At 41.2% G+C, this 24854-nt stretch overlaps 1 protein-coding gene across 5 annotated transcripts; it reads right to left on the bottom strand.

Annotated features, from left to right (window-relative positions):
* Nucleotides 1-2332: 2332 nt before the first annotated feature.
* On the bottom strand, nucleotides 2333-24721 carry ST3GAL5 (ST3 beta-galactoside alpha-2,3-sialyltransferase 5). 5 transcript variants are annotated; one of them, XM_030948163.1, is made up of 7 exons: nucleotides 24582-24721; nucleotides 13794-13915; nucleotides 11988-12102; nucleotides 9778-10121; nucleotides 8193-8379; nucleotides 6123-6281; nucleotides 2333-4951 (listed from the first exon to the last, which is right to left on the bottom strand). In XM_030948163.1, exons 2-7 carry the CDS (start codon nucleotides 13835-13837, stop codon nucleotides 4688-4690), a joined length of 1113 nt encoding a protein of 370 aa, XP_030804023.1. In that variant the 5' UTR covers nucleotides 13838-13915; nucleotides 24582-24721; the 3' UTR covers nucleotides 2333-4687. The 5 variants fall into 5 exon arrangements, with proteins under 5 accessions (XP_030804023.1, XP_030804020.1, XP_030804022.1 ...); XM_030948160.1 differs by having other exon boundaries at nucleotides 13804-13915; nucleotides 24582-24715; XM_030948162.1 differs by having other exon boundaries at nucleotides 8211-8379; nucleotides 13804-13915; nucleotides 24582-24715.
* Nucleotides 24722-24854: the final 133 nt, after the last annotated feature.

The raw sequence follows: 24854 nt of genomic DNA, 5'->3' as shown, positions 1-24854 counted from the left end.
AAGAAGCCTTTGTTCTCCTCTATGGCATAGGCAGGAACTTGGGAAGAAGTTGGTTTTGGCCCAAGCACAGGAGAGGGAGGCTGTGAAAACAAATGATCAGGCAGATGACTCCAAAGGGAGGCAAAGTACGGATGTTCAGCCCTGCTCAATTCTCCAAGAGTGAGAAGCTTTAGTTCCAGTTTACAGAACAGAAAATACAAGTGTTGACAGACATGAGAATTTCAGTCAAGATTCAGCCACAGGTGTTTTTGGGTTTTTTGTTAAACCACAAAGAGTTGATGCACAAGTGTCTGGACAAGGAGAAAAGGGTAAATCTGCTGGAACGAGCACTCCCCCACTTGAAAACCCAGTGGTAGCAGTTCCTGGCTTTTCACATCCACATAAACCACAGGAGCAGTCACTGCAAAGCTGATTTAACTCCTGCCTCCTACCTTGGCCATCAGAGCAGCCACTGATGCTGTCATGTCCTTGAGAAAGTCCATCACATGTGATAGTTAAGAGTGCAGCTTGTGAGGAACACATACTAGACCCCCCCCCCCAAAGATCTTCTCCAATAAAATGCCTTCAAGGAAGGCATTTAGTTGTATTCCTTTAAATTAAGGATTTTGTTGCTTTGAGCACACAGGTGGAATAAGCTGTACAGAGAGGAGCAAGGAATACAGGTAGAGCTGGAGCAGAAGGATTCCCTGATGGCAATCTACAGGTCCAACACCAGCACAGAGCTTTGAGCCACTGCAGCTGCTTCCCAGGGAGTGGGGGGAGGATTATACATCTATAAAATGTTGGAAATTTTGCAGCACTCCTCCATTTTGGCTGGGGACATGCTGAAGTGCAACACTCAAAAGTCCTTTGTAATTCACATCACCTGTGGGAATGGGTGGGTGCTTCAGGGGTGTTTTAGGAATACAATGGTCAGAGAGGCAGAGAAAGGAGGTGACTGTTTGTGACTAGGAAAGCACCATTTGTGTAGCTCAAAAGGACAATTAGAGACATAAGGCATTAGGGGCATTGGCCCCTTAGGGACTCTAGGGGTGGGTTGTTTATCTTCCAGCACCTCAGATGTGGGACAATGTTGATGCAAATGGTTCAAAACTCTTTTGACCAGGATGTACTTACATTTCATAGAATCACAGAACAAGCTGAGTTGGGAGGGACCCCCAAGGATCATCCAGTCCAGCTCCTGGCCCTGCACAGCCCCATCCCCTGTGCCCCAGAACATTTTCCAAACACCCCTTGAGCTCTGCCAGGCTGGTGCTGTGACCACTGCCCTGGGGAGCCTGGTCAGGGCCCAGCCACCCTCTGGGGGAAGAACCTTTTCCTAAGCCAGTAAAATCAAACATTTGTACAAAACCTTGCTGCTGGCAGGCTGGAGGAAGGAAGGCATTGCATCAGTATCACATCTGAGCTGTTCTTAACAGAGGTGCTCTCCCTTCATCCTCCCTTGCCCAGGTAAGAGGATCAGACTCATGCTACACAGCTGCCTCCCCTGGTGCCCTCCCATTTCCTGCAGGAATTCCAAGTGCAGCACAAGAGCTGGAGCCATCCACACACATCTGTGCAGAGAGAGGCTGAACTCTCTTCAGTTCCTCATCAGCAACTCAACAGTCCCCACGAGTTTAGTACCCAGTTTTGATTCCAACCCACCACAGACTGCAGTCACCCTTTTTGGCACTTCCCCACTCCAGAGTCAGGCAGCTCTTTATGTCTCCTTGTGCAACTTCCTGCACAGGAACCATGAAAACATTCAGCACCAGAATAGATAAGGCATATCCCTGGCTGTAAGAGCTCCTACAAAGAGGATTTCAATGCAGAACACATGGCTTTATCACAGATCCCAAAATCTTTGCTGACTTTTTAACCAAAAACTATTAAGGCCTATTTGCAAAGGATGCAGATTCTTTGCAAAGCATAAATCTGTGAAACAGTAACAGAACACACAGAGTTTTGTTCTTATCTCACTTCCAGCAAGGCTGAGGCACAGATCAGAGCTGCAGTGTTTACACCATTGTAGGAAACACATCCCTGATTTTAAGGCCAATGCCATAACCCAGTCCAAGATATTCTCATCCACATTAACTTCAAAATCTTGGAAGCCCACAATTTGGTCAGTGCTGAGAGGGTGTCTCTTTTCCAAGCACCAGACAGATAATCCCAGTGGCAGGCATTAAAAAGGCATAAACACACAGAGAAAAAGTTACCAGCTACCATCTCCCCTGTTTTGGGGTATGTGGGATTGCATCACGACTTTCAACCGGATCAGCAAGTCATGCAGCATCCTTAAAAAAGGAGGGAGAACAAATGGCAAACTGAGTGACAAATACATAAATAGAAAGTGGTTTTATCAGTTTATTGCTTTTTGCTGCCATTTCATGGAGTGTCAGGTCTGCACAGACTATCATGGAGAACAAGGTTTTATCACAAGCCATAAAACAGGTAGGAAGTCTAATCCCACATCCACACAATTTGCAAATTTGACAGCAAATACAGCATCTCCAAAAAGCTATTGGCATTTACAGTAATCAACTGATTATTTTTAAGTTGCTGAACAAAATGAAGTGGTGAGGGACCATGTGCCAGACTTCTGGTGTATTCAAGACATCCTCCCAATGCACACATTCTGAAATCTTCCAAAATTTCATTAGTGCTAAATGAAATTAATGTATTCTGCTTCCAGTTTAAATATCAGGAGAAAATAGTTATCACATTTTAATATATTAACTAAAGGACTATTTGTATCAAACTCTTCACACATGAAATACTTTTAAATTAAATAATATAATACACTTACAAAAAAAAAAAACAAAAAACCAGACCAGAAATTTATTGCTAATATTAAAATTAACACTTTTCATGGAAGAGAAGGCTAGATTAATAGTATTGCTATGAACATAGTTCCAGAAACAAGAATTCCTGATTTTCAAATTTGTTCAGCCCCCACAACTGACTTTAAAGGACCTGCAGACATGTGGGACTTAGGAAAGATGAGGTCCACAACTTTATTAAGTTATGGTTCATGATCTGATGTCCTTTTATTGCCTCTCAGTATAACAGTGAGCATCAGTCTGCTGCTCCTGCATGCTAACATCATCATTCATTAGATCTGTTCTCCACGGAATAACAACCCAAAACACAACCACCCTAATCTTGCATTTCCACATGAGTATTTTTAAAATGTGGAACTACAACTTCATTCATCTCTCTATGTCCACAACAAGGAAAAGTGGGAACATTCACCAGGTGAAGAGTCCATGACTAAGGACAATGTTTTTAGGACAACCCTTGATTCATTTGCTGACAAGCTTCCACTGCCAAAGGAAGCTTTTTTCTCATACTGTAGATTGAGTAACACCACTCCTCAGTGCAGTCACACCTGATACTCTACCAATAACAAAAACAGAAACATAAAAACTTGCTTACACATCTGCACAGCCCAGTGCCTTAGCAGTGCACTGATTTCCACCCCCAAGAACACACATCTATAGCTTTCTTTTCTCTTTTTGCTTTTTAAATTTGCTGTTTTCAGCAGTTATCTACCTTGTTACTAGATTATGCTACTTTCTTGAAGTGATTTTCTTCTTAACTTATACACTCACCCAATTACTGACATAGGGAAAACCAGCAACTCTACCTCTCCAATTAAATAGACAAAACTGGACTTCACAAGGGTTATCAGCATTGCAAACTATTAAGGTGACAATATCTATAATTAATTACTTAAGGATCATAAAATTAACCAGTGTAAATTGTAACCTAGCCACAGTTTTTAGAATTGCTAAATGATTGATACAAACGAGTGCTTTATAGAACCAGCAGTTCTCAAGTCACTCAAAAATAAATTTTAAAGAAGGGGCAGATTTTGTATTAATGCCACTTCATTAACTGGGGTAGCTGAACTCTGCTGCAAATCAACCAGTTAGAAACATTTAGGCAGGTCTTCAGGAATGGAAATTACAAATGATCTGGTTTGGGTTAAAGCCTCCTCCTGGCTAAATCCTCTTCTAGAGTGCCCTGGGCCCAAATGTGCTTCACAAAGCAGGATTCTAACCCAAAACATTAATATATCAATGGTTTTAATATCAATCATGAACATCAAAGTACTTACTACTCAGTTGTTGCCACAACAATTCCTTTTCCTTCAACTCCGCTCCTACATTTGTCCTTCACCCCCCAAAGATGTATTAGCAAAAGAATATTTGAGGAGTAAATGCAATGCTCAAGCTCAAGACATGCAAGACTTGAGAAGCATATGCCTTTCTTTTCATGGCATGCATGAAAAGGAGTCAATATACCAGGAACTGGATCAACAAAGACAGCAGATCAGAAGAAAATAACTCTTGCCCATTCTGTGAGACAATTCAGGCCAGCCACGTGTGTTCCATATACATTTGAAAATAAAAAACCTGATTTTATTCAGACAACTTAAAATATTAAATACTTTAAATGGATGTCTTTCAACTCCAAGTTGAATTGATGAGATATTTACACAGCTATTCACAGAAATGTGCGAAGTAAAGTCTCACAGGGAAATTAATTTAAAAGTCTGACAGCTTGAATGGGACATTAAAAAAGGCAGCAGGGATCCCATGTCCATTTCATGTACACTTTAAAGAACTAAAGAGAGGGAAAGGGTTGATCCAGCTGAACCTCTGGAAATGTAACAAATCCTATCCATGCTGCAAGTTGGTCACTAGCTGTCTTTGCTGCAGAATTCACAGTGTATCCCTCCAGTGAGGTCTTTGACCACTTTTTCTTTGATCAGTTTTTGCAGGAATTTTGTTTCACTTGTCACATTGTGCATAGTTTGTTCTTTCATGGCAGCCATGCAGAGGTTGTTGTAATAGTGCAAAGGTGTGCTGGGCTGATCCAGGTCATATCCAAATCCTGCCAAGCTCACTTCATCACATAAATGTGTGGCCAGAACAACTGCTGTGACCCCAATTGTAGGTACATTCTAAAAAAGGAGAAAAGTGAAATTTGCTCAGTTCAAACATATTGTCCTTTACCAGGTTTATAAACACTTTATACAATTTAATGACTTTGTCTATTCCTTCTCCTCATTTAAAACTGAAATAAATTATAACTACGACTAAAAATCAATTTAATGATCAAGTAAAACTAAAAACCCCAGGGCAAAATACTATACAATTTAAGTATTTGGCTTTTGGCTGTCAACACTAATTTTTTTTTCCTGTGAAAGCAAGATGCCCTATCACTGTGTAGTTAAACTGCAAGTGATCCTTCACTTGAAAAAGTCAAACAACCCCTGACAGAGAGCTAAACTTGGCATTTCTTGATGTACACTTATTTAAGTCTTGAGCAACAACAAGCTCTCTAACAGTATTCTTCACAATATGACTTTTCACTGAACAACCTGTGAAAGAGGCAAATATACTACAATACCATTAAGATACTCATATATGTTATTTTGATAAAGAAATGTGAGAAGATCCTGCAAATATTTGTGCAATAATCTTAACTGCTTTCACATTTTGGTAGAGAGATGGCGGTTAGTATTTTTGTAGTTCAAGAGAACTAGTGACATTCAATTTCTCAAACATGCAATTAAAGTAACAAAAATGCAGTGTATAATTAAACCAGGCAATTCATCACTCTGTACCACTGCTGGAGCAAAGGACATGGAGGGAGGAAATGCCCTTCAGCTGCTACTGAGCATTCTCTGGCATACACAGCAATTCCAGCAGCTGGAGGGCTGCTTCACACTGGCCTGGTTTCCAGGCTCTCTGCTTTCCCTGCAGCTGGAGACATCTGGCTACTGCTGATGGCTGGTTTAGCTAAACAGGGCTGTTTTTAACAGGCTTAACATACATCAAATGCACGTTTTTAAACACTGGAATGAGTTTATGTCTTACTGCATCTGAATGCCATTTCATGTCAGCATACAGGCAAAATACCTCATCTAAAAAGGTGAGCTGAAATCTTACCTTAATTTTGCACAAGAAAATACAAGAGTTTTTTGAAAGCACATTAATTTCCTTATTACCTGAAAGCAGCTCTGCATAGAAACTGCATAGAGAAAGTAAAAAGTCCAAAACTTTTTTCAGTTTCTTATTTTATTTTCTTTGTATTTTACCATCTCCTTTTGTTCAAAGGAAACTTCTTACCTTATCCCAACCCCAGAACTTTGACCGAGGCTCAGGGAACTGTAAAATGTCCAAAGCTGTTTCTTTGATAATGACTGGATTCAGAATCCGAAACTGCTTTGATGTGAAAGGAATTTTCTCAGCAACCTCCTTCCAAAAGAAGAGTCGCATCCACAGAGGCTAAGAGAAATAAAAAATCTAGTTCAGAGGGAAACTCTGAGACAAACACAGCATAGAAGTTACAGAATTCACCAGTGACCCTGAAAAATTTAGCAGTTTACAGCTAAGGTGCTTTGGAAATATCAGCGTACAGATCAAATGACTGACCCAAAAGAGGAAAAACCTTTAAAGTACCTGGAATTGCAGAGAGGACAGCAGAGGGAATAGTTGTTTATTCTGAATACTTGACTGCACTTTGTGTTTATCAGTCAACATATTCACCAGCACCCATGGGTTCTTCATTCCTTTAAGTACTGTTGCCTGCCCCAGCACAGCTGAGCAGGCAACAGTATTTAAAGAAACGGGCAAGGGAAGCAGAGTTTCCCACAAACATTAACCAGCCATTCTGAAGCAAGCACCAGATTTAAAGCAATTGTGCTCAAGCTCTGAAGTGAAGAGCTGTTGTTTGACAGCATCCACCTAGTGATAAATGCAACCCTTCAGAAGAGGGTTTACACAGGACTCAGAAAGCCAGACTCTGATCTCACGCCACTGCAGTCAGTCAGATGCCTGCTAATGGAAGAAGAAATACCACATCACACTAATTCTGCAAGTCTTTCCATGAAATGGGCAACATTAAGCAAATTATTAAACTGATCTAGCTCCAACATAGACCTGTATTTTTTTTAAATAGGCTTTAAGGAACAACAGCTTGAACTGATCAAATACAGGTTGCAGTGCTCCTGTTTTCCCAACCATGCTCTGGATCAGTTTACTTCAGTGCCAGTGCCTGCACAGAGAGCTGAGCCAACTGACAGCTGAGTATTTGAAAGAAGTAGGGCTGCAGCTCACAGAATCACAGAGCCACTGAAGTTAGACAGGGCCTCCGGAGATCACAAGGTCCAACTCCCCTGGCCCAAGCAGACACCTCAAGCCAGATGCTCAGGACCATGTCTAGATGATTTTAAGAAAGATGTCCATGGATATTCAACGTGACAAGTTTCTTCTTGTCCTATCACTGGGCACCACCAAAAAGAGCCTGGCTCCATCCCCTTTGCACCCTCCCCTCAGATACTTATGTACATTAATAAGATCCCCTCCGAGCCTTTTCTTCTCCAGGCTAAACACTCCCAGCTCTATCAGTCTTTCCTCGTGGTAGAGATGCTCCAGTCCCTTAAATATCTTCCTGACTTTTCACTGTAGCAGTAGACAGTCATGGTCAAGATTAAACACACCTTCTCACATTGTAAAAATCACAGAATTAAGAAAGGAATTTGGAGCACCTAAACTAGCAGAGATAAAACTGTTACATGACTTGACAGGCTGCCTTCTAAATCTCTCTCACTAATTTTTACTGGTTGAAATTATCTGCCTGCAGATTAAAAGAGGTGGAAGCCACCAGTCCACATTAATTTGGAAACATCAAACCCTCCCAATAAGTTCCTTAGAAATCTCAGCACTTCTATAAATGTTTAGTGAAAAATAAGCAACCTCATAATTTAGGGACCTCAGACAAATGTTCAATTGCACATTAATTCCATGTATGCCCATTGTAGCAGTACAGACTTTAGCTGCTAAAAAAATGGACTAGCATTCAGAAATCTCATTTCTATTTTGGGCTCTGCAGACTTGGTCAAGTCACTTAAACCAAATGTGAAATTAATTCCACTTCAGCAAACGCTCAGTATGTCACGTAGCCTGGTGCAAACCACCAATATCTCCACAAAAGAAAAAAGTGTTACTGTCAGCATGGGGCTTCAACACAAATGCTGGTCCAACTGTAACTAGGAGACAGAGCTAAAAAAACCCACAAGGTTATATAAAAGATCCTCAGCACGATAAGCCAGGAAGTAACAGATCAATCAGCTTCTTCAAGCATTAGAAAACAAACCAAACAAAAATACAGGTACGTGAGACTGTCACATTACATACCAAGGTTTCATTTTTTACCATGGCTTGAAGCCAGTTGAAATCAACTCCTTTAAACAGAACAGCCACAAACAAGCTTGCAGGAGGATACTCATGCTCAGAAAGGGGGGCTCCTTCGGGGTAGGTCATCCGTATTGTTGTTTTGTTCCCAACATGATCCGTGTAGCCTTGAACTGGTGCATCATTTAACCTGGGGGAAAACAAACCCACAAGGGAGGGGTATTAAATAAACAGGTTACAATCTCGTTAGAATATCAAACACTAAGCAAAAATTTGTTATTTGGCCCATAGATTTTTAACAGAACAGATTATGGTGTTTTCTCACAACCCACATGTTCTTGCCTCATGCACTCTTCCAGCCCTTATATCTTTGGGAGGAAGCCAATTCTATTTCTAGATTAAACGGCACAAATGCAGAACTTGGGAAAGAAAAGCTTGAAGAGTAAAGTGACTTCAGACAGCATTGCAGAACTTCATATCTCTTGCTTTGTGTCAACTCAAAGAGGCTTAAAAGTGGAAGAGGAAGAAAACACACAGAAAGTTGCCTGTGTGGTAACTTTTCACACATATATATTTATATATACACACACACTCACAAGTATTCCACAAAAAAACCCTTCAAATTATCCCTCCAATGCAATGCATCCTGTAGGTTTATATCATTTCCAGTTCACCAAAAAATTCAGATGCTGGCACACAGCTGACAAGAATGGAATCATCGCTCTCCATGAGTTCTCCAGAATAGCTCAAGTCCTGCAAACTTTTCTACATCAACAGAAAAATCACCTTCATCCTGCCGTCCCTAATTTCAGAGGACAGCTAATGCAAGTTCTCTGCCCCTCCACATGCTAACAAGGTTTGTTTACCTTTGAATAAGGGCTATTGATTCAATGAAGTATTTCCTTAATAAGATGAGCAAGCCTCAGTTTACAAAACAAGTTGAGAAAATGCTGGTATTAATTTTATTTGTGACTTTACATGATTCAAAACAAGGCGGTTCAAACTGTAATGTTCAGAAGGCACAAATACAGAGCACATTATTCAGATGCCAGAGATCATGGCAGTCACAGAAAACAGCCACTGACCTCGTAAAGATAGGAGAAGATAAGTGTGCTATAAAGTGTGTAAGCAAACTATATACTGAAATACCAATTAATTTTTATGGTGTTTGAAATAGCTGTCATAAAAAAATCCTTCAAGTAAGCGTTCAAACTAGCCATGGGGAAAAAAAAAAGCAGAGGTAGTCCTTAAGTCCTGAAGTTTAAGATTTGAAAGCTTTAAAATGCGAACGGATAAACCCAGCACTGTCTACTTGCCCATGATGTCACTAGTTTCTATCTAGTTTCTGCCCATGTGATTTTCATACCTGAAGTCCACAAATAATTACAATGAATTCCTTTCCTGTAAACATGACATTTTGCTCCTAAGACTTCAAATTCCACCAAGTCCCAAATAAATTTCTCAAAAGCACCTTCATAAAAAGTGTTATAAGTTGCATCAGTGTTGGAGATATTTTCCCCTTAAAAAGCAATGCTGAATCATAAAGTAATGAAGAAGTAGTTGGAGTCCTTAAATGGAAAGGACATACCTTATAACAATATCAAAGTGATTCAATAAGTGACCCAGCTCTGATCCATGGAGAATTCCACCACTACCAACAACAACACAGCGCTTACAGTGCTTTGACTTCAAATCTTCTGGTAAATCATGCTCAGGTAAGAGTTCAAGGAGATCTTTAAGTTTATCAGAGAACTTGTGAAATCCAAATGGAGGTTCATATTTAAATAAAGCTTCATCTTCATTCATATTTTTCCTTACAAAGGGAGATATGTCCATGCTGTATTTCTCTGCAAACAATTTCTTCATCTCTTTCTTGGCATAAGAAGGTCGGCACTGCTCCTGCAGCACAGCGCTGGCAAATTGCTGTGCCCTCTGAAACAAACACACAGGATTCAGCCAGGAAAGCCAGCTGTAGGAAGGCACAAATTACTCAAACTGTGGGCCAGCTAACCACCAACAGTTCAGCAAACACAGGGGTTATAAAGAAAGCTTCAGTGTGGAAGTACAACAATTAGGAATTATTTACTCAGATGGAGATATGAGCCAGTGCACAGTGAAAACCTGCAGAGGAATTCCTCTCCACTCTATCACTTAAATCTAGACATGAGGTTTTCTAAAGAATATATTAGGCTAGTAGAAGTGCTAAGTGAGAATGAGCTTTTGTACCACCATTTGCAACACCAAATAAAAAAACCTAGACATACTTCTACCTGTCTAATTTAGCAGCAAGTGGAATTCCACTCTGCTCAACTGCATGACCTGAGTTCCGCTCTGAGATTCCACCAGAGACACATCCACTGGGCAAAAGTTCTGTGCAACAGCAGCTGGACTTGTTACTCATCAGAATGAAGCAACACTTCTTCCATAAATATTGCTAAAGTGCTAATGACTAAAAGGAATGCTAGGTGGGGGTGTTATGGGCCTTCTCTCAAAGACTAGTCACCAAAATAATAGACTACGGTTCCATATTGCACAAAAAGATTAAAGTGACAGAACTGCACATGGATCCATCTCATAACAAGAACAAAACACTATTAGTGTATGTTTTTAGAAATCTGTAGTGGCAAGCTGGTATCTGATGTAAAAAGAGAAAATCAAAGGTTCCTCCAGTGTAATTAAAAAAAAAAACCCATGAGCAAACACAGGAGTCAGAGGCACAAGATTCAAATCTACTACTAATTTAGCTCTCTTCTACTGTTAAGGAACAATAGTGTCTATCTGAAGGAACAGGGAGGGAAGTTCTGCTGCTGGTTTTTTGGGGTTTTTTCTAACCAAGATTAACCTACAGAACTTCCTCTACCACCATTATGAAGGTTTCTGCATGAACACCACTCTGAGCAAAGCATGACTGAACAACTCCACAATGTACTTTTTGAGACAGCAATAAATACAGTCTATGAAGCCTTCAGGTTTGCTTGGTTTGATGTGTTTGTTCTTCAGAATCAGGAATGTCATTGAAAAAATAAGTCAAATGAGAAAAAAGGGGAGGCAAAGAGGTCCAGAGAGGGAAAGATAAGCACTGAGGATGATGGCAAGTGGGGGAGGATGCACATGCAGAAATGCTAAGACTAGACTGTCTTAAGACAGGGTTTCTGCTAGAAGTTGCCCATTAGCATTGAGACAGTCAAAGATAGAAATGTAACAGCCCTAAGGCAGGTAAGTTCTGTTATAAAGTGCAAATAGGATAAGTAGCAAAGGCTTTAATGGTGTCTGTTACACCTCTTTAAAAGCTGCATGCAGCTTGCTACCTTGAATGAATAAATGAAATAATAGCTGTACCCTCTTGGACATTTGCCCTGTGATTCCAAAAACATCTGAGTAACTACAAGGCAAAGCAGACTGGGACACTGGCTTAGGCAAAAAAAAACCAAACAACTCCTTTGGTTTAATATATTACTTTTGGGTGTTTTTAATACGTGACTTTTCATTTGCATCAATCTCCTGATCACCAGTATCATCTGCACTGACAAAATGGGATGATGATATGTCCATTTCAAATTTTCAAGTCACACTTATCTAATTTTACCCCTAAAAACTCAGTTTCTCTCAGATGTTCTGCTGTCATTTTACAAGAACAAAAAACAATGTTTAAAGTATGAGATGAAGCAAAATATACTTCTGCTCAACAGATAATTCCAGCATTTTAGTTCTTTGTTGTAGAGCCCTGTAAGTCTTGTATTGTCAAATGATAACTTTTTTTTTTAAATGAAATGAAAGAAAAAGCAAAAAAATACCAACCCTTACACGATCGAGGTCCACATATGGCATTTTTGTCCTGTCACATTCCTCAGGGTCAAGATGCAATTTGAGGATATAAAGGAAGCACCCTCCAACCACAAACAGTGCAAGAATTCTAAAAACAAGCAGGGCAGTGAGGGGTAGGAGAGAAAAACAAAAAAATATTTTTTCTGATGTTCAATCAACTATTAAATCAATATTTTTAAGCAAATTTAAGGCAGTTGAACTTTATGTGAATACTTGCATTTGAATAAAAAAAATCCTTTTGCTTTGTTTACTTCAAGTCTTGTATAACTCTTTAAAGTTATCCATACAAAAGTATGAACAAATATAGATGCCTAGGTAAGGAAAATGCCTGCCTCCATACATTTTAAATGCATCTCTGATGAGTCAAACAGTTCTCCTCACATAATGAAACCAACAGTGACTTTTTTTGCTTTAGAGGTCATATCTTAGAAAACATATTTCCATGCGAGTTGAAAAAAAGGCTGGAACTTCAAATTGGATGATTTTGGGCCAATGGCCATCACAAAACTTTCAACTCAGTGGCAGGCCAGAATGCAGAACTCAGGTGCTCAGGCTGAAAAGCCTTAGTTACTTACCCCCCCAAAACATGCAGCAGGAAAAGTCCAATCAACTTTAAAATTGAAGAACATAGACTATTCATATTTTTGATCTACTAATTTCACATTCCTAAAGAATACCACTGCTGATATCCAAAAAGTAACTTAGCTCATTTCATGTTTAAACCCATTGGTAGAATATTTATATCATTATTTGGTTAAAGTTGTGGTTCTTGCTCAAGTATGAAGTTTGAGCTTTCTTATTGATTTTCATTTCCTATTGTTTCCTAAGGATTGGATGTTTGTTTAAATGTCTTTTAAAAATGTACAAGTTATTAAGTGCCCAATGCTTCTTGAAACTCTTTCAGATAAAGTTAATACAAATTTCCAATATTTTTTTTTAAGTTTGCACTAAATGAACTAATAGATGCAATCCCAGCACTCAGTGTACAGTACAGGCTGCAAACAAGGTGACCACTGGAAAAGCAGGACTGTTCTCACATCTCACTTAACTAAATTACATTTTCCACTGATAGGTGATCTAAGAGCTTCATTAGCATGTTAGGCAGCAGCCCCTGGAGATCAGCCAACAGGCAGAGAGCAGGAGATTCACAGCTGACAAATGAGGCTGGTTTTCCTCCAGAAGTTTATCAAATATCCCCAGATTCAGCTGGGGTTGCACCATTCAGGTTATATTCACCTGTGTATGTAACAGTTTGTCCCTGGGTATTTTAGCTTTAAGACCTAAAAATTCATATGGCATTGCAGTAGTGAACATTTTAGGTATAAAATATGGGATCTACGTGTGCACACACCCTTTAATTCTAATTTGATGTCAAACTATAAACAAATGAGTAAGGTTTTTGATGTAGCATTCCAAAAGTCTTCATAACAAAATAACTATATGAAAACACCTCCCCAGGATACCCACTCAGCATCCTCTGGCCTTCCATTCCCTCAGTTACCAGACTGTACAGAAGTCTCAGCAGTGTTATTTACCTGCATACAAAAAAGATTGGAAATACTTGTCAGTGAAATACTAGGATCTCACTTTGGCTTGGGAAGACAGGTACTACAACAAGTTATCCTGCCCTTGACAAAGTGTTTTCAGGAAAGCTGTGTGCTCAGCCCTCCATTCACAGCCTGTGGTAATCCCATGCCTTGATTTCTGCATCCATTTTGCAATTGCCCAGGCTGGGGGTGGAACAACTGTCCTCTGTGCAGCTGTGACAATGACACTTACTTGCGAGTACCTTTTAAAAACCAGCTTGGTCTTCTCATCTTCATGTGCAGCCACCTTACACCATTGCACAGGAGGTGAATGATCACTTTTCAGCTTCACAGAGTTATTGTCACTCAGCAGTGCTGTAAAAAAGAAAGAAAAAGTGATCATAACTTTTGCTGAATTGAAGAAAAAGTTCACAGAACACCCATGGAGTGACAACTTTGTTTATCAGAGAAGACTGCGATTCTTAGTTATGGTGCCAGGAATACTGAATTGCTCCTGAGCTCCTTGTGATCAAGAACTCGCTCATTTCATCTGCATCACCAAAACATGATTCTAAAAATGCTGCCAGGTTTTTGCATGCTTCATAAGCCTGAAGTCTAACCATTGCAAATTACATCAGCTGCCATCAAACACTCTAAACAATATGCTCAGGGTATTCAGGATCCCTGACTCAAAATGAAATCCCTGTGCTACGCCCCCCACTAGGCTTCAAGGATGCTTCCAGAATACAAAACTCATACAAGCCATCCTCAAAACAGGAGCCCATTTTTCAAATCATCTCCCTGGTTTCCCCAAAGCCAAACAAACATATCTCATCATCACTGCTCTGAATCTACCACTAACCTCTTCAGCAGCCCCAACAACATGGCCAGCAACTTCAACAGCAGGCACCAGAGAAGGTGTGCAGGGAATTTCTTCCTGGCACACTGCAGGACCAGGAGGTTGCCAGCACCAGGGAAGCACAGCACAGCTCCCTGCACAGAGCATGGGAGAACCCAGCAGGACAGCACAGTGCTCCCTCACAGATGGGCAGGGCACTGATCCTCAGCTGACAAGAAGCAATCTTGCTGCTCCCACAATTTCTATCAGCACGCTCCAATATTCATTTTGGGAAGAAAAATGCATGCTGGCACATCATCTTCTCCCAGGCTGCTGCCAGTAACCAAAGATGTGAGGATGGAATCCCCATGAAGAGCCCACCTGTACAAGGCTGCTGGTTTTCCCAGGGAGAAGGAACACAGGCAAGGGTTTGTCCTGTCCTCCCCACCCAAAGGAGCACTCCCTTTGATCAGCCAACCATGGAATGGTGCAGCCTACTCCTCCAGAGGGGAGGATTTCAGCCCAGCTCCTTCCTTTGATCTCAGTACTTGACCCTCTCTGCTCTCCACTGCAAAGGTGTTCACCTCTTCTGTTCTGCCAAGAGTTCTGTCACAGAACTTCTAAAAAAGAGCAAGGCTAAGGGAAAGCTTTCCTCTAGGGATGATCTTCCTCATTCTCTTTTCCACCTGTTTTCCTTGCTTATGTTGATATGACCCATTTGAACCAGCCTGTACAGCCACTCAGAAACACTGCTTGATTGGACAAACAACTGATGTTCTTAAACACCAGGATAAAGGAGCTGGAGACGGAAGTACCCCCTCCAGATATCAAATCCAGATCACTGAAATTTCAAGGGTTTCTAATTCAGAAGATGATTCAGTCTCTTTACACAGAGAGAAATTATTACTGATAATCACAGTAGAAGGTCAAATGCCAAAAAACCCTGTGAGGGTGGGACAAGGAGAGATAAAGATCAACAATAGCGTCTGAAGCCCTTTGAAGAGCAGGCAACAGTCAAGTCGTGCTTTCAAGGTCACATGCAAACAATTACAACCCACAAACACAGCAAGGCAGGAAAACCCTAATGGTTTTTGCCAGCAGGAAAGGTGATCACTTACCTCAAACACAAGTAACTTGGTTATTATGGCATCGCTAAGAACCTCAAATTCCCCACCTGACAATTTACTAATTGCAAAGACTCTGAGCTGTCACACCCATTTGCAGCCCTTTGTTACAGCCCCTTTGAGATCTGGAATAAAATCTGAACTCACTACCATCGTGGTTGTCTTGAAAAAGTGTAAACTGAAATTTAAGGGGTAAGTTACATCCCCCAGGCCCCCAGAATTCTGGCAGTTAAGCTGGAAATCAAATCCAGCTCTCATCTACTACACAACCTGTCAGGACACCAGGACACAAGACAAAACAGCAGGTCACAGGGAACCTATGAAGCCTTAACAGCTCCTCATTTTCTCAGAGCAACACCTCATCTTTACTGTCTGAATCTATACTGCTGAATAAAACCAGCACTGGGGTGCAAAACTGGGTGTTGACACCACCACCCCAGTCATCCACATCAGTTTGCTCTCAGCTACTATTGGCAGGAAATCATTCAAGTTCACATGGGGAAAGATGTCAAAAAATTGGTTACAAGGACCATATCCCAGAGTCAGTTATGGATCCCAAACTTGAACTGCTCTACCTTGAGATGTTCAGTGCTGGCCCAGCAGGACTGGTGCTGTCACCTTTACAACACACATCCTTCTGCCACACTACACAGAGAAGTCAACTCAGCAGCTCTCATGCAGTACCTGGACACTAGCACAGCTTAGAGGTGACAGCTATCCAGACAGACACTGTCAGGCTGCACAGGGAGCAGCCCCAGCTCATGGAGCAAGATCACACCAGCACACAGCAGGAGCTGGGACCAGAGGATGCTGCAGAGAGTGAACACAGCCTGCAGGCCACGTGGAAGCTCCAGGACTGCCCCACACAGAACAGAGAGGACATTCCATCAGATCACCTCAGAGGAGACTGCCTCACACCAGCACAAACAAGAGGAACTCAGCACTGTTTGGGAAAGGGATGGGATCACTCACCAACACCAATGGCTCAGGGCAGGGATGTGAGCACAGAAAGCTGCTACAGCACAAAACAAGGCAGCAACTACATCTGTCAGCCCCACAGATCTCCACAAACACAGCTGGGGAGAAGCATAAAATGGGATCTTTTTAAAAAGGAAAAAGCAGGAAACAAGCTTCACCTACTTTCACTAGAGAACAATACAGGTATTAATTCTTTCTCAGGTAAACAGAAAGAGGTAACTTGATCACAGTTCATAGGAAACTAGGTCAGAATGAATTTTGCACAAAAGAATCAGTCAAACTTGGTACCAGGCTGCAAGAGATCTAAAAGAGAGAGAAGGAACTGAGGAGGTGGAGGGTGATGAAGACAGAAGGGAGTCAAACAGGAATGCAAGACTGCAATAAGCTAGTGCTATCAGAAAATGATCCCTGCCTCCGAGCAAAATAAATTCTAGCTGTTCCCTGCTTCAGTCATCCTGGATGAGCAAAAAGAAACAATGAAACAGAGAATTTCATAATCACCTCAACACATCCTTTCCGAGTCCACCTCTTAGTATGCACAATGATTGTTTTTGTTATATAAACAAGTAAGTGACATCATGTCACTTTCAAATGAAAACAAATGTCAGTTTTCATTTCCTTTGCAACAGTTTACTTCAGTTTGACTTTTGCCAGTCATGATCATGACAGATGATTCCCTTTTAAAACAAGTCGATATATACAGACCAACACAAGTCAAAATGCATCTGTCCAGCATAGCTTTTTTTTTTTTAAATTACTCAGGGTCGGACCCTGCACCCTTATTCAAGTCAAAGAGCCCTTTCACTGGCTGGAATGGTGGAGGACTGCCCAAAAGAGCAAGGGGGCAGTAACAAGCACCTTAGAATGCACCTTGCCCACAGTCTGCCTGAATTAACGCCTCCGAGGTTGCAGAGAGAACCAGGGCAGTCAAGATCCCAGGAGGACCAAAGAGATGTTGCATAAAAACACCTTTACATTCTTTCAGGAAGGGGCCCTGATACACTTGTTTTGAGAGCCATAAATGCAAATGTCTCAATTTGTGTACAAAACACAGCTCAGGAGTGTTGTGGTGTTACAACCACATTTTGCATTGACACTTTTATAGTTACTCATTGTGCTGTAATTAGCGAGGACTCAAAGGATTTAAATTTATCTACTGAACTTAAGTGATCTGTGCAAAGCTGCTACTAAGGCTAAATTGTCCATTAAAACAATATACTCCAAAGCTTTTAGTGGTGTTATTCTTTTCACCATGATTTACTTTTGTCTCATTGTTATTCTTATGAAGACAACATTTCTACACTTGGAGTATCTCAGAAGCAATTCATTTAAGCCTTCAGGAAGTCTTTTCATGAGGGAATGCTAAAAGCTAAAAAGCAGCATGTATCAAGTTGCACATAACCACTGCCACACCCTGGAAAATGCATTTCAGCACCTGGATTTACCCAAAGCCGAAGCCAAGGTCTCTCAGCAGGCATGGGGACAGGAGCAGACAGCCTGCACATGAGTGCAGGATGATGCACACACCTGCATCCTCACCACACTCCCACAGCCCCCAAAACCACAAACCCACACAGGTGATGCTTCCACTTCCACTTTCCCCTCTCTCAGTAGCACCAGAGGCAGTGGGAACACCCACTCCTGCTCCTGCTGCACAAAGCAGCCTTTGAAGTTCCTGTAACAAGATGAAGAAGCTTGCAGGGAAAGCCCCCAGAAAATGAAACCCAAAAGTCACACTTATGTAAAGGAATTACAAATCATGAATGGTGGGACTTCTGCAGGCATTGAAACAGAAACTAAAATTAATGCAAAAATACCCAAAAGCCACTTGCTGACTTCATGCCTCTTCCCCTAAATCAGAGACACGTGAATAACTTGAATGTATTTCCAAAATCAGTAAAGGATAAGACAAAAGCTACTTGGTTTTAAGTAACATTTGTTTCAAAGGAGAAACACAAAGTTTTAAAGTAGAGAAGGTGTTTTTACACAAAAAACTTGAGCAAGGCACTTTTTATTGAGTTGTGGTTATTGTTCAGTAATGAATTGTATATGAATTTCCTGTTCTGTGGCTTTTAAATAAGACAAAAAAAAATCCCACAAATATACCACAAAACTTTATGCAAGAAGTTAGAAGAGAATAACTAAGAAAACTTAAACTAACTCCACATTGGTTTTGGACACATTTGGAAAAAACAAGTGGCAAAAAACTGACAACTCCAACACTAATGTCTGTGACTACTTGCAAGTGTTGGGCCCATGAAAAGATTACACATTTCAATCTATCCTCATTATTGAACAGATAGACAATTTATTAATTTTAATTAAGGTTTTCAAAAATGATAAAGTATTTTAAGAGAATGTTATTAATTTATGTCAAAATATGAAAACCAGTTTGGTGACATTTACAGTTAGGATTGATTTTGTTTGCTTCTGAAGGACTGAAATCCACAGCAATCAAAATGTAAGGGCTGAGACATTAAAAAAGGGAATGAAAGGAATGACTAATTAGGTGGCAGGTCTTTGGTTTGTGCTTCAAAGCCAGTCACTAAGGAGAGATTCTCAGATGGTACCTAAGAATATGAAAAATTTAGAATTCTTCATCTTCTGTTCTACTTTAAGTCCATCTTTACAAAATTGATTCAAAAATCAGTATAAAACTCTCACAATTCTTTCCTACATTCATTCCACAATCTGTTCAATTGTCTTTAATTGGCAAACCAGTCTTGATTCAGGGAATTTTGATTCAGGATTTTCGTCAATGAATAGAACTGCTAATCATCAATTCTAATATTGGAAAGAACAAAACTTAACTGATGAGTTAACATGGTCTCTTACCAGCTTACCTACTGTGGCATGGGAGGCCCACAAATCCCCCAAGGTGTCCCTACTCAGGGACTCTCCCTATCAGAGCATGATACCTTCAGATCCTTCCCATGCTTTCAAACATCATCATCTCTTCATTGGAAACAATAAACCATAAACAAGAAATTTCACAAAAAACCTCTATCTGTTTATATAAAACATGATAGACAAATCTCCTTAAACCAACAGTGGATCAAGCCTCATCTCAATAACAATTAGGTGGGAACTGCAAAGTAAAAAATGCTGAAGCTAAGGAGAGTTACTTGAACACAAAGGACTCTACAGCTACAAGTGTTGTACAATTAAACTGCTGCCTTGCAACTGCAATCCAAGTTATTTTTATCCATCCAAAACACAAAGTATTTCTTAATACAAAAACTATTTGGAAACGGATTCTCTTGTGACACGAAGGATTTGTTATTACAAAACAACCAATCTGGAAAATAAAAGAACATCCTCTAACAAGAGGCACTCCAGAAACTGCAGTGTAGTAAAGGGCTGCCTGGCTTCCATGGAATCAAGGATCATCCAGTTCCAACCCCTGCCATGGGCAGGGACACCTTCCACTGTCCCAGGCTGCTCCAAGCCCCTTCCAATTTGGGCTTGGACACTTCCAGGGATGGGGCAGCCACAGCTTCTCTGGGAAACCTGCTCCCAGAGAACACCACCACCCTCAGAAGTATTAATACTTCTTCCTAATATCCAGTCTAAACCTGCCCTCTGTCAGTTTGAAGTCACTCCCACTTGTCCTGCCACTCTGTGCCCTTGTCAAAAGACCAGGTCATGTCCAGCCTCTCATCCACCAGCACCTCCAAATCCTTCTCCTCGGGGCCAATCCCAATCCATTCTCTGCTCAACCTGGATTTGTGCTTGGGATTGCCCTAGTACAGGTGCAGGACCTCAAAGGACTTCATGAGGTTAACCTGCCAATGATTTCTGCAGAAATGAAGCCAAATTTTTCAGCTGAATTTTAAACACAGGTTTAAGAGATCAGGAAAGCTAACAACCTGCCCACATGTTGAAATTGGATTTAAAATCTATACAATGAAAGTAAAAAGCCTTTCATCTGGATGGGCCCATTTGCCCATATTGACAAAATACTCAGGAAAAGTCGGGAAAAAAGAACAGACAAGTTATCCCAAAGGAACTGTGCCTGACTGAAAAATCTCCTTCTATGACACAATGAATGCTGAAATAGCTTCTTAAAGGATTTTTTGTTCAATGGAGCATGACGAAAATCCTTTAAAATCACCAGTGTGAGGGAAAATTCCAGTGATATTAATGATCCAAGGGAGACTTACAAAGAATATGCTAAAACATGAGAATATTTTGTGTCATGATTTGTAGCAATATGTTCACTCTTGGATGTTTATCTTCAAATAATTTCCTGATCACCATCCTACCACTTCCTATCACAAGACATAATGAGAGCATCCAGGGAGCTATGGCAGATTAGGGACTGACATCTTCTCACCACAGGAAAAATGTGAAGCTAAATTTAAAAATTAGAGACTTCTGCCAATTATTTCTTCATCTACCACTACATAAATCCCATAGTAAAGTTGGAATTTGACATTTGACACTTCAGAAAACTTTACCTGAATATTATCTGCTTAGTATCTATTACTATTGAATGAAAAAATCATTTGACATCTGTTTTAATGAACAGAGTCAATTGTTTTGGTTAATTGAAGACTACATCTGTGATAGCAGAAGAAAAAAGTTTAGCCTATAAAATGGTTATAAGCACTTACAACATGCATGTTACAAAATGAACTTTGGCTGGAAAGGCCTTTTTATCAGACAATAAAAATTTAAAACAATGCTTTCTGTATGATCTGCAGTTCATTTGGTCAAGATCTGTCTCCTCAGAAAATGAGAACTTATTACTGAACCCTATTTGTGTGGACATAATTGGTAAAAAGTGAAACAAGGAGCAAATGAGAATTTCAGAGCAGTCGACAGAAACTCTCGAAGGAACCAACAGGATGACAGGTGAAAATTATTTTTCCTGGAGCCAGGAATATCACAAAGCAACATTAGTGTCCTAGAGGCACGATGATTTTTCTATCCTTGTGACACTCCACTTGTGTTTTCTTCTAATTGTTTAATGGGTCACTCCTACATCCTCTTTGCAACATCAATCAGCAACTCATAAAGTCATTAGCAACTTTACATAATTGTGTCTACTTGAGCACTCCTGTCCTTTAGGAAGGATACACATAGTTAGGCTACAATTTGTTGCTAACCTTGGGTCATCCAGCTAGAACATCAAAAGAAATTATTGCAGCTCAAATACAGCCCAATTATCAGCTTAACTAGAGATACTTAGAGTGTAACACCATCATTTCCTCTCAGCATCATTCACAGGAAGCTTTTTGGACATTAGCAGTCCAAAATAATCAAAACAGTCCTGCTAAAATAATATTATAGGGAAAGAACTCTTACTGAGGTTCTAAATGACAGCTCAATGTTCAAAACAGAGACATTCTCTTAATTTCACATCTGTGTTAGAACCCTCTAGTCAAACTTTGCTGGCTTTTCTCTGAAACCTCCTTCAGGTGCTCTCAAATGAGTAACAGCAAAAAAACCCCATGAAACACAAATACAAGAAACATCAACAAGATGTGCTTCAACACTTAAGCAGGCTGCTGATGCTTTGTGACAGACAGAAGCAGCATCTGAACATGGAACTTTCCTGATTCACAAATGAGCTACAGAAATTCAGTGTCCCAGCCAAGCAGGAAGAAATGGGTAACTTGGAGTACTGCTGTAGTGAACAGTGTGCTATTAAAAATTTAAGTTTATTTCTTACAAGGGAAGCTTTTAGACTGGTGCAAGAAACAGCGGCCTGCCTGCTTGGGATGCTCAGAGCCTGATGTCAGCCACTCCTCAGCACATGCTGAAGCCCACAGACACAGACAGTGAATGAGCTGCAGTGTAACAGCAGGCAGGTGCCACCCAAAATCCCCCCTCTGCACATCTCCCCTTTCTCATCCTCCTCCCCAGACCCACACTTGAGGAAGCACTGAGCCACTCCAGCACCTGGAGGGAGAGCCACACCAGCCAGGAAGAAAGCACAATGCACCAGGACATCTCATCTTGCACAAGTGGAAGAGACTTCTGAGCTCCTGCAAGGAAGCCTAAACAAATTGGGTCTTTCCCCTTGCATGGGAAGTTTGAGGGAAAAAATCTTTCCTCAAAGAAATGGTGTGAAAAGGCAGGGCATAGCAGTAATCTTCCTGCTAAGGAAAGAGCAGACTTAACACAGCCAAGATATTTCATATGACATCTGAATTATGCAGCAGAATAGCACCAAAAAACTGGTGATTACCAAACAATGTCAATATTACAGCAGCCTTTTTACCACCCTATCATCTAACATTCCAAGACATGATAGTAAAATCACATTTGAGCTTATAGAAAGGAGATGCCAAAGGCCTCCCATAAATAAAAGGCAAAAAATAAAATTGCAATGCAGTAAAAAAAAATTGCTGTAAACAGTTTTAATGCTTAAATTCTGAACTTCAGGACCTAACAGGCTGCAGAGAGTGCTGATAGGATGGGTAAAGGAAGAGCCTCTCCCAAGGGGAACAGAGAGCTTGGCTTGTCCAGCTTTGCAAAACAAGAACTGAGAGTTTGTCCTTAGATACACCAAACATGTAAATACCAAAGCCAAAACAAAACATTTCAAATAAAAGCATAATGTTAGCACACAGTAAAAAGTGGACATAAACAAAGAGGGACTACTGGCAAAAGATTCCTGAGCAGCAAAGGAACAACCTTGCCATAGGAGTAATGGAAAATTAACAGACTACAAATATTTTAAGGAAGTCTTTAATAATTTATGAATGACATTATCAGTGAGAGCTGCTTGTGACAGGAAGACTTCTCCATAATCCTGAAGTCCTGTTGGTTTTGAAGCACTGGATGTGCCTGCTGGGGATACTTTAACCTGTTCTGTTAAAGCAAGTTCCATTCAGACTCACACAGAATTTGAGAATTACACCATGATAAGTTTGAATCATTGTCGGGGTCTTTTTCAATTATTTAGCCTTTATTACACCTCAGGAACTACTGAAGTCTTCCAGGGCTTCTTAATCTAAATGAACAACCTGCCCACCAAATGCTTCAACTCTGCAGCAGTCACGGCATGTTTCACATCTGATGTATGCAAAGCAAACAAAATTGAACATTTTTAGCCCATTCTCCTCGGTAAAAGAAAGTTTCTGCTACCACACTTTGGCCAAATGATTAACAGGCAGTTAGGAGCAGGATGTAGGAAGACAATCTGCTCGACCTCTAAGGAAGGAAGGATGCTAAACCTCAAAAAGTTGCAGGAAACCAGAGGAGGGATGAGCTCATTTCTCATCATCCCCACGGAAACAGACAATGCACCAAAATGCTTTTGTGACCTAACTCTCCAGCTGCATTTTGACCTCTTAAAAGAAATTCCCAGAGTTTGGCTAGCAGAGTGCCTGGGAGATAGCTCAAGGTTTCCCGCTGCATGATCCAAAAGGGAGATAGCAACCTCACTGCAGCGTAACAGATGGAATGACACACTCTGCATGGAAAACATCCCCTCTAAACTGAACCTGCACAGTCCCATTGTAAGCTGCAGTTTAAAAAGATATATCCACTTCAAAAGCATAAAAGAGCACTTATCTTAATGAGCTTTCTTTGGAGAAATAATGAATATACATATTTATCTACCCTTTTCCCTAGAATGACACAAAGCCAGTCATTTTCCACCGCAGAGCTGTTTACATCCAGTAATTTAAAGAACATTTCCTAATCATTTCCCTAACTAAAGAGAGCTGCAAAATAAACATCCCTCCTCCAGCAGCCTTACCGTTTGATCTTACTTACTGAAATAGAAAAAATAGATACAAAACAAATCTCAGCATAAAGCGAGGGAAAAAAAGGCAACTCTTTTTCGTGAGTAGCGCTGAAGCCAACAGAAAGGTTTTGGCAGTAACAGCAGAAGCCGTATCTGGTTTGCATTCACATCACTCCAAGCATGAAATACAGAATCCCTCACAAAACGCCTATCGGAACCCGCAGAGAAGCAGAAGCCTATAAATTTTATTCCAGAGGAACAACTCAAGCCAGCCGCAGCTAACACATCCTCTCCCTCCAGCCCAAGGCAAGCCTGCCTATCCACCGCCCATCTCCTCCAGAACTCGCAGCCCGCACCGCCCCATCCCCGCTGCTCCCTGCCTGGAAGGGAGGGAGAGACCTGGAAGCTCCGGCGCTGGCGGTGGGGCACATCCTGCCGACTGCTCCGGCCCGAGCCCGCAGGCCCGGCGCCGCCGCATGGGCCTGGGCCGGCGCAGTCCCCGCTGCGGTGCCCGCGGTGCCGCGGGCGGAGCGGGCGGCGCTCGGCGGCCCCGGCGCTCTGAGGCGCGGGCGCGGCGCGGCCCCACCGCAGGTAGCGGAGCCGGCGCGCGGCGGGGGCGGCACGTGGCGGCGCGCAGCCAATGGGGGCCGAGCGCGGCGCCGAGCGGGGCGG

The sequence above is a fragment of the Camarhynchus parvulus genome, chromosome 4 (genome assembly GCF_901933205.1).
Source record: "Camarhynchus parvulus chromosome 4, STF_HiC, whole genome shotgun sequence".
Classification (NCBI taxonomy): domain Eukaryota; kingdom Metazoa; phylum Chordata; class Aves; order Passeriformes; family Thraupidae; genus Camarhynchus; species Camarhynchus parvulus.
This window is presented reverse-complemented; position numbering and strand designations above follow the sequence as displayed.

Coding starts and splice junctions, on each gene's coding strand:
- ST3GAL5 (XM_030948160.1), bottom strand. CDS start 24,660: ATGCGGCGGCGCCGGGCCTGCGGGCTCGGGCCGGAGCAGTCGGCAGGA. Junction 10,122..11,987: donor TGGACCTCGATCGTGTAAGG/GTTGGTATTTTT, acceptor TGTTTGTTTCAG/AGGGCACAGCAATTTGCCAG. Junction 8,380..9,777: donor CACTTTGATATTGTTATAAG/GTATGTCCTTTC, acceptor GTTTTCCCCCAG/GTTAAATGATGCACCAGTTC.